This window comes from Sparus aurata, chromosome 8 (assembly GCF_900880675.1).
Source record: "Sparus aurata chromosome 8, fSpaAur1.1, whole genome shotgun sequence".
In the NCBI taxonomy this organism is placed as follows: domain Eukaryota; kingdom Metazoa; phylum Chordata; class Actinopteri; order Spariformes; family Sparidae; genus Sparus; species Sparus aurata.
In genome coordinates this window covers 4,647,090-4,662,801 of record NC_044194.1, presented here as the reverse complement: position 1 = coordinate 4,662,801, position 15,712 = coordinate 4,647,090, and the positions used below count along the sequence as shown (strand labels likewise).

Here is a 15,712-nt window from a genome sequence, read left to right as displayed (position 1 = left end):
GGAGGAGGAAGAGGAGGAGGAGGAGGAAGAGGGGGAGGGAGGAGGAGGAGGAGGAGGATCAGGAGGAGGAGGAGGAAGGTGAGCCAACATACTATTTCAGTGTTGAACTCAATGACGATTGGAAGGAACGTGGAAGAATTATCTCATCTAACTGTACAAATGAAATGTGTGACCGAAGCTTTGTTGTGAGTTTATTGTTTTACTCTGGTATAAATAATAATAATCAAGACATAATGTGATATAACGGTATTGTATTACAGTAAAGCTGTGTGTAGGTATCATAAAATTTGGGAAAACAAAGGAAAATAAAGGAAACTATTCAGACACATTTTTATCGTTCTAATAATATATATATATGTATGTATATATTTATATATATATATATATATATATATATATATATATATATATATATATATATATATATTTATATATGTACATATATATATAGATATATATATATATATATATATATATCTACTATAATATATAATATATATGTACATATATATATATATATATATATATGTTTAGTTCAGAGATTTGGGAAATTGAGCTTTAGCTTCAGGAAATAATAATAATAATAACAATAATAATAATAATAATAATAATAATAATAATTATAATAATAAATAAACTAGAATTAGTCCCTGCAGGTAAGAGTCTAAATAACGAGACATATAATACAAATAGAAGTGTGCACAAATATTTAACTGGGTCAAAAACATTTGACTGTACTTTCAGAAAAAAGACAGAAACGATTGGTATGCATCTACATCTTTTTGTGATCTATTTTAATCATCATTGATTATTGATCTGCAGCGGTTTTGTTGCAACATCTGTGAGAAAACCCACATTTAGGATTCAGATTAGAGGTGTAACGATACATCGATCCAGATCTATATATATATATATTATTGATTCAATCATCAATGATCGAATAGCAAATTGATGAAATGTTTATGGCAGTTAAGACCTCAAAGATTAAAATATAAGACTTCGAAAAATAATATAAATAAATTGTGATATTGGTAAAAAAAATTGTGTTGATGTAACTTGTGATTTATATCCCTTATTCAAATATAGAAAACACGATTCAGCCTTTGTTTACACAATGAGCCTCTCTCAGTAAACAAAGGGAGCGACTCTGCAGTAACTGAGTGTCATGACAGAATATTAAAAACATCGAGATGCGCTCGGAGGATCTCTGGCTGTTGGTGTCTGTCTCCTCCTGCATCACTCTGCCCAGCAACTCAACTCCCTCCGAGCGCGTCTCCTTTAAAAAAAAACGAAAAAAATAAAAACCCTCGGACTGTCCCTTTAATCCGCAGCTCAGAGCGCTGACGTCACCCATCCCCTGAGCCGCCTGCGCTGATTGGCTGGAGGTGACGTCAACCTCACATATTTTTTTTTCTCCCTCCTCCTCTCCCTGCTGAACCATGACCTCATCGCTTTAGTTCAAGTGCTAAAGTGCACCTCCTGTAACTAACCCCCCCTCCTCCTCCTCCTCCACCTCCTCCACACACACACACACACACACACACACTAACAGTTAGCCTAGCAAAAGCTAACCAACTCCTCCACCAGCCGTCCACGTTTCCTGGTCAGAAGGAGAGAGAAGCGGAGGGGGGGTGGTGTGTTTGTCGCCTATCACCGCGCTTTCATGTCTCGTTTGCTCCTGGCGCTGTCACCCTCCGTCAGCTGTGCCGTCCTCCACCTCCTCCTCCTCCTCCTCCTCCACCCCCTTCCTCCTCCTCCACCACCCTCCACAGCAGCCAGGTAAACACGCGGGGGGTCCAGCCTGATGAAGACGCGGCCGCTGTGTCCCCTCATCACACATGGAGGCCAGCTGAACAGCGCACCGGAGCAGCAGCGCGGAGCCCGAGGTGAGTCTCCAAGTGCGTCGCAGGGTTAGCTTTAGGTTAGCAGCTCGCTATCTGCTCGTGCCTCCCTCCTCCTCCTCCTCCTCCTCCCTCCCCTCCTCCTCCTCCTCCTGCAGCGAGTCTGTCAGCGCGCACTCCCCCCTCCTCCCCCTCCTCTCCATACGCACACTTCATGTGCGCGCCCGTCTTATAATGGGAATTAAACCCCCTCGTCCTGGCTGCAAGTGATCGATTCCTTTTATTTATCACATTTATTTTAACACCTGGGGCTGTTCATCGTGACATTTCTAAAGGTAGGTGTGTTTCCTGTTTTTATTTCATTTTATTTTATTTGAGGATCATCACAATCCGATCAATGGAGAGAGGCAACATTGATCGCATGCGGACACATCCGCGCGTCACAACAACAACGCAGAGAGAGAGACACAGAGAGAGAGGGGGGAGAAGGAGAGAAGGTTTCCCACCTCCTGGTTTATTCTAACTTTAAATGTCTGCGTTTGTGAAAATGCGCCGTCCCGCATCGTTGCGCTGCTCTTATTTCTAATCCAGGTCGGGTTATTATAGTCCGCCGCCACGAGCGCTCTGCCCTCCATCATTGTTATGAACAGTGATCGAACAAACAGGCCACAGCGTCTCTCTCTCTCTTTGTGCGCCTCGTCCCTTCATCTGAACACCATGATGCGTTTACAACACATTTTTAATCAGGTTTTTATTTTATTTGCATCATGTCGTCATTGTTGTCCCGGCACAGCGCGGGGTAGTCCCGGGTTTGTTATCTGACCTCCGAGTAATCGATTAAAGGGGCACCGGGGTGGTTTTTTATACCCGGTGATGTTGTTTACAGTGTGACGATGCTGCTGCTGATCCACCAGAACCGAACCAGGGATCCATTATTCCCCCCACATATGACATGATGACTGTAACATGGCCTCGTGCTGCACTTCCCAGGCTTGTCACTCTACTAACCTCCATTTGTGATTACATGCATGTTTTATTTACATCCAGCTTTATATATAGCTGCTGCTGCTGCATCACACATAGAGAGTACCAGTGTTTGTTTTAGACGAGTTTATTATCTGATTATTGTGGATAAAAGACATTTAGAGTCACTTTAGTGTCTTTACATACATTAGAAGTGTTAATTACAAACTAAAACATGCAGGAAAGTAAAGAAAGACAGCAGATAACAGCTGATATTTAAGTTTTAGTCAGATAATTATAAACTAATCAGTGTTTTAGTCTCTAGATGAAATAATGAGTGTGCAGCTATTCTGATAATTGCTTCCACGTCCACTCAATATGTCAGACTTCCAGACCTTTATTCCGACAAAATCACTAAATATTTCCTTATTTTGAATATTATTTTGTAGACCGAGAAATTAATCCGTCTGTGAAGGAAACATCTGATTAAATGATCGGATTATAATCTAAATTGCAATACGGTTTAGTGCATTAAACAAATCGCAAATAAAAAGTAATGAAAACTTCATTCCAGTATGTTTTTTAGACAAATCTCCTGCAGCTTCATTAAAGAATAATGTAAATATTTTTGTATTTGCAGCCTGATATTTACCTTTATTTTATAGAATATTGCTCTGAGTAGTCAGCTGTTAATGAAAAACAATAGTTATCTAGTAACTAATGATTAATTCAGCAGTGTTTTGAAAAGCATATCAGCTAAAAAAACCCAAACACCATCTCCAGTTCTCGTTTCCACGTTCTCCCCTGGTTCTGCTCCTCCGGTGACCCTGTAATCCTCCAGTGTTGATGCGTCGGCCTGAATACCTGCAGACTCCCTTCATGTGGTCGCCTTTTTTAAAGCGTAAATGGCACTCGACAAAGAGCCGGTGTGTAAACACACGCACATGCAAACTTTTAGTCGGTGAGCGAGCCTGTGGCGCAGAGTAAAGGGCCCGGCGTGCTCGGATGATGTCATTGTTTGTGGTCCAAACAAACAAGTCACGTCTCTCATTGTGCGAGCCGGAGAGGCAGCCTGATATCAGCCTGCTGGAGGCTCTGGCCACAGGTGACGTTATGCAGGGAGTTAATGAATAACCTGGATGGTATTACATCAGCGCTGGTTGCCCTCCAGTTGCTCTCTTTGTGTTTGCCTCTGATGTCTGATATGGCATTATTGAGCCGGTCCATCGGGCCCGACTCGAAGTTTTTATGCATGAACGTGTCTGCAGGAGTTATCCAGTATGTGGAGATGAAGTAACTTTGTCTTACTGACCTCTTACAGAGAAGCTCTTCTTTATTATATCATTATTATTATCACTCTTTTGTTATCAGCTGTAAAGAGTAACAGGAAAGTCTGTTGATGATTTATGGAAAAGTCCAGATGTCTGGGATTTCCTCCTTCATCTCTGGTTAGAAAACAACGTGTCGCAGTCATTTAAAAACAACAAAAAGTCTCTAAATCTGTAACTAACGATTTATTCGATCGTCACATCAGCTGTTGAGTGGAGTACGATGAATAATTGATTCAGTTAGTCGAGAAGCGAAAGTGTTGCACTTGTCTTAGAGGTAAATAAAAACTCTTGCAGTTGAATATGTGAAGTCTGAACTGCTATAAACATTTTATCTGATTTCATTTATCCATCTTTTGATTTCTTTTTGTCAAAATGAGATAAGTTTCATATCTGAAGTGACAAATCTTCAAACCTGCTACGAGATTTTCATGGGATGATGTCGATCTCATGAAATATCACCGTCCGTCACAAAATTACATTAATTTTATTGTTATTGTGAGTTAAATGGCCTTTAAGGGAATAAAAACAGCGTCCTGATGGACATAAATCTTGGTATAAACTTGAAAAATATACATATAATCTAATAAACAAATGCACACAGTTTGTTTAAATACTGGTACATCTTTAAACTGCTGCAGCCATACTGTCTTTTTATATCATACGTGCACTTACCTGTCGGCAAAGTGTTTGTTAACCTGACTCACCTGTCTGCACACCTACATATAAACTACATATGTTTATACTTCACTATAATACTGAATAAGAAGAAGAGTCGTCCACAAATCTGTTTTAAATTTGGTAAAAAATTATCCTGAAAAGGTCTTAAAAATCATAAAATCGCAGGTTTTCATCACGATACGATATTATATCAAAGTACTTGCCGATATAGAAAGCATCGTTCAGAAAGGAGGGAAACAGTGACACAGATGTGGAATTTCAAAATAAAGGCGTATCTTCACGATGGCGGTGACATGAATCGATGCTATCGGGTCGCTGATCATTAAATCGATATATAGATCCGTTACAGCCCTAATGATGATTTGTGCAGACACCCTGGGTCAAACTTGAGAATGTTAAAATTATGCTTTAACATATTTTCTTCTGTGAGGGGATTCGTGTGTCTTTGGATTTTGGAGGTGCTGAATGTAGATCCAGATATCTAAATTCCTCAGCTAGTTGAAAAAACTCTTCAAAGCGGACCAGTCGATCTGGTTCTGCTGCCTTCAGCCGGGACTTCAGGTGTAGCTGCTTTGCTTCAGCCTTGAGGAGGTGTTCAGCCGCGTCCGCCTACAACCTTTGGACTGCTGTTTTGGAAGAGCGATCAGAGGGATGTTGTTTTTCACCCAGGTTAGGGTTCGGATGGGTCGGACCAGATGTCACAAACGTTTCTGATCAACACCGTGTGGACCGCCTCGCTGTCGAATCTCATCCTTTGTTATTTAAGCGAACACTTCGTCGTAGTCCCACAGCTGAAGTTGTGAGAGGATGTAGCGTTGTCAGTTTTTAGCTCTTATCCTGATCCAGCGTCAGCACCAGTAGCATCCCATCGCCATCGCCCTCCTCGTGCCCCCTGCTCGCCCCAACCGGGCTGTTTCTATGGCAACCACAGAATCTGCTCCGGGCCTGTACACACTGTCTCGGTCTCCTCTCTTTCTCTCTCTCTTTCTCTCTCTCTCTCTCTCTCATCTCGGCTTGTTTTCCTCCGTTCAGCCGGAGCCTCGCAGCGAGCTCCTGGCTGCTGCCTATTTTAGTTCCAGGAGCTTGTTTGTTTTTTGCCGTCTTATTGTTTTTTCTGCCTGGATGCAAGATGGAGGAAGAGAGATGGTTTTGCATGAGGGGGGTCGAGCTGTTGTGCTGAGTAAGCACGCTGAGGTTTGTGCTCTCTCCTCGTATCATTCATCATCCTCTCTGTCTCTCTCTATCCATGTTCTTATATTTCCCCTTGTCTCTATCTTTTTTATTCCCGCTTCCCCGTACTTCCTCCCGTCATCTGCCACACAAACAGGGTCCACCGGGAGCGAAGTTATCATTGGATGGTTGTCTCGCGGCGTAGAAAGGTGCAGAGCCACACATGTAAACCTGCACACCCCTCCCCTCCCCTCCCCGTCCTCGCTCGCTGCTCAAGAGCAAGAAAGAGTGATAGAGGAGGAAGGAGGGATTCAGAGAGAAAAAGTGAGAGAGAGAAAGAGAGAGAGAGGGAGAGAGGGAGGCTGGGCGGGTGGGAGAGCAGTCGCCATTAGACATATGCAGCATCAGATGTTGTGCTCAGCGGCAGGGAAACAGAAAAAGAGGGAGAAGGATTCACACCCCTGGAAGGCTGTGTTGTTAGCTGCTTGGCTAAAGGGCTCCGCGCCATATAAGGTATGGTATAACAGGTGATGGGGCAGGTCGTAGTGTGGCAGGCAGGGGCTGTTTGTGGTGGTGGTGGTGGTGGTGGTGGTGGGGTTGTTCTGGCATTGCAGCTACGCTCAGTGGTTTGTGCAGAATGGCTGCTGGGGTGCACATCATGGAGTAGTGTGGAAATGTCACTGTGTCAGTGTGTTCATGCAGGTCACAACATTGTGCTTTGCTGCAAGAAAAAAAAAATTCCCACATTCAGTCTCTCGCCGTGACACAGAGAGACGAGAGATTAACTGGATTTATTCGTCTGTGTGGCTTTCTCAAGATATAAGCTGCATTGTGTGTGTGCGACCTTCCTCTCTGCATGACTCGACTATCCTACATTTTGTTAATCTAGCCGGGATGTGTGTCCGTTCCGGCTTGTTTGTGTCTGCTGCACATGCCTTCACTGTACAGTAGCTACTTTCTGATGCAGCAGCTGTTTGGCTGTGTTTACAGTGCAGGCAGTTGCTACTGTCTATCTAGATTTTCCTCCATGTTCCAGTGCGGCCGTGCTTGCATCAGGTACGTTGCCAGGCAGCAACAGCATGTGTACATCTGTGTTCAGGCTCGGCCCAGCTCAGCCTGTAGCAGACGTGTGATTATCTCCTCCACATCCACGTCTGCAGTCGTCTCCGAGTCAGTTTATGAAAAATATGAGTGATTTCTTTAGTCTGTCAAGCACTCTCTCTTTATCCCTTTCCTCCTCGCTCCATCCTCGCAGCCGTCCCCTCCCTTACCTTGAGCCGGCTGAGTTGCTAGGCTGGAGAGATTCTTGGTGAAAAACATCCATTGTTAGCTCGCTGCACGGCGGTGGAGTCAGAACAGAGGTGAAAAGTTGCAGAGCAGAGCTGCCTGGACGTCTTCCCAAGACACTGCTGATCAGAGGACCCACCTTCTCACCCGTGTTCTGCAGAATGTTTTCATTTTTCTGCTCCACGTACAGTTAGACGGTTATCTTACTGTTTCCCGTCGCCTACATAAAGCGCTCTTATTATTTCTGGCTCGCTATTTCGCCGTTTCTCCCTGTGGCCTTCCCCTTTTTCTCCCCTCTTTAATGATGTGATTAGCGCGATGGTGTTAAGTTATGCCGAGGCTTTAATGTATTTCTGCTTCATCTCGCGCCACGATCTGTTTTCTACACCTCCACCAGTCGTACTCTCCCTTTTCAGCCGCGGTTTAAAGCTCCCATTTAGGCTTTGGGGTAAATGAGAAGGAGGCCCATTCATTTTTCATGACGCCATGTGCCCGTAGATGAATAAAACAACACGACTGCATTCACATTCTGACCTTCTCATTTGTCGCATGACACCTGGTCGGCCGAGGAAGTGGTCCTCAACCTGCGCAGAGCTCTTATTCACGTGTTTACCGCCGTTTTTGTCGTATTTGTTCTGGTGCCGTTGAATGTGTGTGGATTTTAAATGTATAAGTGCTGTGGTGAGCGGGGAGGAGATCAGAGTGATTGGTAGTGATAGATTGGAGGAGGCAGTTCGTCAAGTTTATGGACGGCTCTCTGCAACACACACACACACACACACACACTCACACACTCACACTCGCATTCACACGCTCATTCACACGCACACATACGCAGGATGTCACACAGGCTGTTTGCCTGTGTCCAGACCTGCTCTCTGAATTCCCCCAGCTTAATTTATCTCACGCCCTCAGTTTCCTGTTTCATGAGCTGCCGTACAAGAGACCCTCGATCAACAACAACCAACCTTCACACACACACACACACACTTGCACGGACTGGCGCGCGCGTTTGACTGTCGTGCACGTCTAATTTAAGTCTTTGGATGTGTGATACTGTCAGATCTCAGGACTGACAAATCCCGGCGGATGATCCAGCCGGCTTTTAAGCCTTTAAATAACTCTTATATTCTTGTTTAGCATTGTGGCTATTTTTAATATTCAAGGTGCTCAAAGTCAGCTGATCAAAGATAATACAGATGCACCAAAAATACAACGTGCGGTTTTGGAATGAATGCGAAATGAATCCGTGGCTTTGCAGCAGCAGCAGCGGGGTCTGGATGGTTTTTATTTGTTGGACTCGGTGCGAGTGGGCGAGCTCGGGACGAGAGGTGATGGCGCCCTTCGTGTCTGATCATCAGCTGTCTCGTCATCAGCATCTCAAAGCTGACAGCGGCAGTTTTGAATGTCACTGCTGGCCAATAACATTATTGAAGTAAATAATTCTTCTTTTCTTTTCTGTTTCAGGCACCATGGATCTCTCAGCGCCCGCTCCCCTGACAGCCCTCCTCCGCTGACCTCACTGCTTCCTCGTCCTCCTCCTCCCGGTCTCTTCCTCCACCTTTCCCTCTCTAATCAACCCCTCCACCTCCCTTCGCTACCTCACGTCTGCGACCCAGGGTGACCGCCGCACCCCTCCGACATCATGGCAGGGGAGAAAGGGCCGACCAAGAGAAGCGCCATGGACATCAAGCGCCTGGCGAGCCTCATCCAGAGAGGAACGGGCCGTTTGCTGGTGATCGACAGCAGGACGTTTTCCGAGTACAACGCGTCGCACGTGCAAAGCGCCGTCAACGTCTGCTGCTCCAAGCTGGTGAAGAGGCGACTGCAGCAGGACAAGGTGTCCGTCACTGAGCTGCTGCAGCCCAACGGCAAGGTGAAGGTGAGTGAGATCTTAGAAAGCCTTTCCTGGATCCCCGTCAACCCAATAATCCAGCACAAAATCCCTGCCACACAGCGAACTGTTGTGGTTTTTGTTTGTTCGTCACACACGAACAAAAAACCTGTTTAAAATCTGAGTACATGAATAAAAATGCACGAGAGAAGAAAAACCAAGCGACTCCTTCTGCAAATTGAAACGGTGCGTTCACAGTACAGTGCGCGAGTGCAAGTCAGCTTAATATTTCTTGTTATGCAGCAGAGGCGGCAGAATCTGCACGGGAATGCAAAACACGAATGCAGCAGGGACGTCCGTGACAAAATATCCTGTATATCCTGAGCAACAGGAAATATGTCGGTGTGCAGCTCAAGGGTTAAAGTCTCCTGTGCTTCGGTAGAAAAGCAATGCTGTAAGTGTCATGTGTGGAAAAGAGGAAGTTCGTTGTGTGTTTCTTTGTTATTTAGAAATACAGGAGACGCACAAGTTGTGACATCAGGAGCAGCACTGACTCCTGAACATCTCCACGGGGTTCTCCTCAGAACATTTCCGACAGCCTGACCCGCGTGCCGCTCTGGTTCTACGTCGGCCTCCTCCGTGCTTCACCACATCAGCGGGGTGCTATATTTGGCGGGCGGACAAGCAGGCGTTACTGTAGGTGCATCACTTATCAGCGGCCCTGTAATCGGATCCTCGCGTTTTCCATGACTTCTCCTGCGAATATGACAGCCTTTTTTTTCCATGGCCTGTCCACCCCGTGGCATGCTGTCTCCTGTATTTTTAGTCGCTGTGTGAAACTGAAGGAACTCTGAGAGGGGAAACCTAAGCAGGGAGGAGTGGGGGGGGGGGGTGAAAGTTAGTGTGTTTCATGTGTGTGGGATGTGTTTCGCGGCCGTGTGTAGTCGTGCGCGTGCATACATCAGCCGACATTTCTACACGAGCGGGACGAGCGCATCGGCGCAAAGCCGAGGAGATGTCTGGTGAAATCTTCCTCGCGGCGCTCGTTCTTCAGATTGAACTTTGCAACACAGTGCGATAAAACGCTGAATCACTGAGGCCGCCGATGACACACGATGAGTGATTGAAATATCTTTCCTAGGTGTGACGCGTTGGGGTTTTAATGGCCGTCAATAAAATGACATTGCTTTTTTGTTTTTGTTGTTTTGCTTCCTGGTTGTCAGGACGAGCAGGTAGCAGGGAGTTTGACCCGCAAACTACTTTACGAATGTGATTTATTGCCGGCTCCCGTTTTATGCACCCATAGATACAGTATCAGTCCCCAGAGTGGCAGCGAACACACTGACTCTGTGTTTCCATTTGGTGCTCGGCCCGAGAGCTTTAATCACCCAAAAACACGCCCTGCCCACTAAATGGCAAATAATTACACATTATTGCTGCAGATTATTGCTTTGCCGCTCCTGTTGGATTACAGCTGACGCTTGTAGGTGACTGACACTTTCCTTACGGTCAGACGGTAAAAAAATGGAGGAGAACTGTGGATTATTGTTTCTTTCTCAAGTCGAATGACCTCCAGTTCAGCTAATAGCGTCGGTATAATTGGTACATTGGCGGAGAGTCCCCACGCGCCTGCTGTTTCTCACCGACTCTCTGTTATACCAATTAGTTCTAATTCAGCTTTATTGCGAGGGCTTCTGGCACTGGAACCCACATGCCTTCCTTCTCACTCAAAAGTTGCCACTATTAACTATTGGACGAGGATCTTGTGTAACACCTCTTGTGTTAGTTGCATGTACCTGAAGGCCACACGGGAGATCCTTGCATCTCATGTCTCGTCCCCGACCGAAAAACATCCTAGTTTTACTCAGATAATAGGTTTTTTATTTTCGGGTCGTGGTGATGCACGACCTACAGATTGAAGCGGCAGAAAGAAAAAAAAAACAAGACGAACAAAAAGGAGAGCTGGAGCTGGAGGGCTGTGGCGTGTGAGAGGGTTTTTTTTTTTTTTTTGGGATCTAGTCAGACTTTGAGTTTCATTACTTGAGTCAGTGCTGCAAGCTTGACTGTGTTTCCACACCGGGTCTACTGGGTCCGTCTCTGTGTGAGGCCCAGTGGTTGGCCGGTCTCACACTGTGGCACCCCACGGAGCTGTGTTTCCTCCTGAATTCGCTCACTTATGATCTAATGTCTGTCTGTCTCCCACAATCTTGCATCTTCCTCCGTCATTAATTCCTTCTTTTTTTTTTTTTTTTTACCTCTCCTCTTCCTCTCCCTATCTAGTGTTGCCCCAAGGCTGGTTTGTCATTATCCATCCCCCCCACCCCCCCCCCGAGTAAAGAGGATAAGGCTTGCGATTAATGCTAGGCTGGATAAAGCTGGAACTAGCCGTGTGAGAGAGGAGGGCCCGACGGACCCAGACTCTTTTGTTATTGGCTAAGCATGACATCATCCCTTTTGTGCGGCCACTGGCAGGCCGCGGGCTGGGCACGTGCAGACTGGCTGTGCGGTGTTAAAGCCGGCTCCCAGCTAACCCCTCACACACACACACACACACACACACACACACCATCCTCTCTACCCCCCACATGGCTCTGAGCATCGCCAGGAGCCGCCTCAGCCAGCCAAGACAGCAAAGGACACCATTGTGGCTCTTTGTTGGGGAAGTGAATGCAGGAAGCGGGAGAGCAGCACTGAGGGTATTCATGGATGGGCTGCAGCCTCCCGCCTCCTCCCCGGCTGCCTCCCGCCTCACATCCCATTGAGCGCTAATAGCCTGCATCCCCCAAGGCGCCGCACTCACCCTCTTTCATAGAAGCTCCCAACGCTTCAGTTAACTGAGCTGAATGAACATCCATGAGCAGCGCAGCGGCTATCAAAATGGTGTCCTCTTTCTTCTCCCCTTTCACGTCCCATCCCCTTCATAACCTCTTTATTTATGCTCTCTATTAATGTGGGTCAGAGCGAGCTGGATACAGTAGGTTAGGTGATGGTGGACCTCTGCTGGGAGAGGGATGGCACAGGCTTAGTTTGGAACAGGGCTTCCTCGTGCCTTTTCTGACAGACTGGAGGGCAGGCGGCTGGTTTCTTGGCTTAAGCCTGGCTAATCCCTGCTGCTGTGGCGGGGACAGCCGGGCCGGGCAGGCCTGACAGATGGACCCAGAGGTTTTCACTTCCAGCAGTCGGCCCGGGGAAGCACCCGTCCTCCCGTAACGCGGGCCTGGACTCTCTGATGAATGGGACCAGGAGTAGAGACAGACGCTCCTCATACAAGCTGTCAGGGGAACTTTAAATATTTATGACCACAAGCGTGTTTCAAGTCTCGGAGGCCGTAGTTTTGCGGATTGCGCGGCACAAATAGAGCATCGCACTTTCCTGTGATTTGGCATTTTTTGATCTAAACTCAGCCACCCGCCAGATCGGCACACTGACCCAGTTGAGCGGATCAGGTATCAGCCAGATGTGACCCATCCACATCAAAATGTTCTCTGTGTTTGTCCGTGACCTTGTAAAATTGAACGTTTCCACAAACGAAATCTGATTACGTTGACTTCCAAAACATGTGTGTTGTGTACAGATGTTACAATTTGGAAAAAAGGGCGAGTGTGTGTATCGGATCTGCCCAGAGCTAGAATCAGCGCTGCGTACTCCCGGATGATGACCGCTGACTAAATAAAAACAGATTTATCTTTGAAGAACATTAGTCGATGTGTTAATAACCTAAATCATGTGTGTGATACTCTGCTGCTGCTTCTCTCCGTATTTAAGGTGAATATTTGTAATTTCTGCGCTGCTGTTTGGATTAAACAATCAGTCCTGTGACGGGCTTCGTCAACAATAATCTAAAAGATGAATCAGCCGGTTAAATAAAGATAATAAAGAACATGTTGAGTTAAAAACATCCTCTCTTTCGTTGCTGATAGCATCATGACTTTCTGACAGGCGACGTTACAAACACCGAGCACTCACACCGATATTTAATCGCGTTGCTGTTTTCAGTGAAGTCCTTCAGCGGTAATGGCGCTCTGATACGCGTTGTATAACGACGCACTCATCAGCTGTTGTTGTTCGGTATAATGGCGAGCAGCAGCAGAGGGAGAGCCGGGCGATGGGTCTGTGATCTCGTCTGTAATTTTGTTTGGCAGGACTGGCAGAGTGCCCCGCTGTCTCGCACAGAGGGGAGACGGCACGTGACCCGCTAATGCATTTATGCAATGAAGAAGATCTTCCATCAGTTCCACTATGACGCACCATGTGTTGTGTTTATGCTCCGCAGAAGTGCTCCGGCCGTATTGATGCGCGATGAGGAAGAATCAGGGGCGAGTATCAACGAGACTGAGTGAAAAATAAACAAAGACGACATGATTTTGTTCTTAAAATGTGTAAAAGCACCGATGGCGTCTCACAGTAACTACATTTGTGATATAACTGTCATTTGAAGACCATTTCATGCTTTTCATATAATAACTATAAAGTAACAAAATCATATTGTGATTGTTCTGACAGATTGAGATACCCGTATCACTCATGATTAGTGGGAATGATCATTTTTGCATCACAATTTTGATTTTTACTGCTAAAAATCCATCTCTTCCGCTCTCTTGTCACGAAACTATCATGTTTTCTTACATCGCTGCAGAACTATTATAACATAAATACATAGATTTGACTGTTTTTTGTTTTTTTTAATAATTTTTTATTAAGGTTTTCCATCAGATATATAAAACAAAAACCAAAGAGACAAAGAACAGACAACAACAACAACATAAACAAAAACAAAAAAACAAGAAAAAATAGATTTGACTGTTAACAACAATGTAACTTAAGTAAATATTAAACATTCAGGGGTTCAGAGAGTTACTCTTGAACTTAAACATGCTGCCAGTCCAGTTTTTTGACATTTTCTCCTGAGGTCAGGTTCGAGGCCGCGTCCTAAATCGCTGAGTCGATAAGATACAAACAAGGTTTTCATTATCGCATCGTCCTGAACACAGAAGTTCCCTGTGTGGTTATTTCAAAACGAAGTGCAACACATGATGCATCATCTGCCCTGACAGTAGCTTCAGAGCCCAGAACTTCAGCTGATGACTCACTGCGTGGATTGTTTCCCAGATTACCCAGAAGGCAAACTCTGGGAATTTTTTCATATGTTTCATTCACATTTTTTTTTTTTCTCCTTCTGCCAAGTTCAAACAAAGACGCTGTAGCTGGCGGTGGTTCTTCTACAGAGCCGGATATGTCATGTGTTTGCTTTGATGAGGTCACGGCATGAATCATTGTTTGCTCTTAAGATCCTTACTGTTTGACACACACACACACACACACACTGGGTTTAGTTTCAGACTGTAGGAGCGTAGGTTTATGTTTAAACATTTATTTTTAATTCATGGATGCAGATGAAAGATGGAGGGAAAGATTTGCAGATGATTTGCAGAAAAGAAATGTGGTTTTCATTATATACAGAGTGAACGAGGGTGACGCGGTGGAACCGGATTTACAGCATGAATGTGCTCTTTATAGACAACTGTTTAGTGTGTGTGTGTGCGTGTGTGTGTGTGTGTGATGTGTGTGTGTGTGTGAGTGTGTGTGTGTGTGAGTGACAGAAATTGTACACTTGTATGTAAATATTTACAGACGTAACTTGCGTATATGAATGTGTAATCGACAGTATGTGGGGCCTGGTGTGTAAATATGTGTGTGTGTGTGTATGTGTGTGTGTGTGTGTGTGTGTGTGTGTGTGTGTGTGTGTGTGTGTTAAAGTCCTCTGACATTCAGGGGTGTGACGGTGTGACCAGATCAGATGACCACACCTCTTTAAAAATGATCAGTGATGAACTCACACTGCACATGAGGCATCGGGGACTTTCACCACGCTGACACATCCTCGTCTGAAACACACACACACACACACACACACGCACACACATGCACACACACAGACAGACACACACACGTGACACAGACGAGTGGTTTAATGCTGTACTATTGAGGACTTTCCACTCATGACAAAGCCGGACTCTACAGGTGAACACACAGATTGCAGATTTTGTGCTACTTTGCTTTTCATGACGCGTCAGGAAAACACCTAAAACACACATTCTGCTGTTTTTTAGTTATATTTCTGTTTGTGCAAATGTGTTTAGATCGTTCTTCAGTTGCATATTTAAACACAAGAATCTGCAAAAAACAATTATTTAACTAAAAAAGGACGTTTTATGACGGTGTCTGTTAGTTTAAGTCAGTTAAAGTTTTCACCCTATTCAACAATTTTGGTCTAAAAATGAATTGAATTGTAAAATAAATATCTTTAAAGGCTGTTTCTCAAAATCCTTTTTCCAGTATATTCTCAGCCATAAATCTCCACTCCAGTTGCACTTATATTAACTCATACACCTAATTTTTCAGTTTTATTCCTGAATTAAAGCCTGATTTAATATTTTATACCTAAAACATGGTAAAAAAAAAATGTTTTCATGGTTTGTGGAGAGATAAAAAGAGACATTTCTAACCCGAAATGAACGTTGAACTCTAATTTATCAACAAAATGAAACAGAAACTTAGAAAACATTTGCACACAGAGACACAAACTGTCTGTCACTGTACTTCTGAGG

General features: G+C 45.0%; 1 protein-coding gene across 5 annotated transcripts in view; it reads left to right on the top strand.

Annotated features, from left to right (window-relative positions):
- The first annotated feature begins 1,454 nt into the window (after window positions 1-1,454).
- The window catches only part of dusp8a (dual specificity phosphatase 8a), a 46,137-nt gene continuing 31,879 nt past the window's right edge, over window positions 1,455-15,712 (top strand). The window contains exons 1-2 of one of the 5 annotated variants that reach the window (XM_030425580.1): window positions 1,455-1,886; window positions 8,738-9,152. In XM_030425580.1, the coding sequence (XP_030281440.1) occupies window positions 8,916-9,152 (237 nt within the window). In that variant the 5' untranslated portion in view covers window positions 1,455-1,886; window positions 8,738-8,915. Of the gene's footprint in view, window positions 1,887-2,018; window positions 2,177-5,837; window positions 6,008-6,335; window positions 6,497-8,737; window positions 9,153-15,712 lie in introns of those variants that run through there. The other 4 variants (XM_030425579.1, XM_030425582.1, XM_030425581.1 and 1 more) reach the window with 4 other exon arrangements.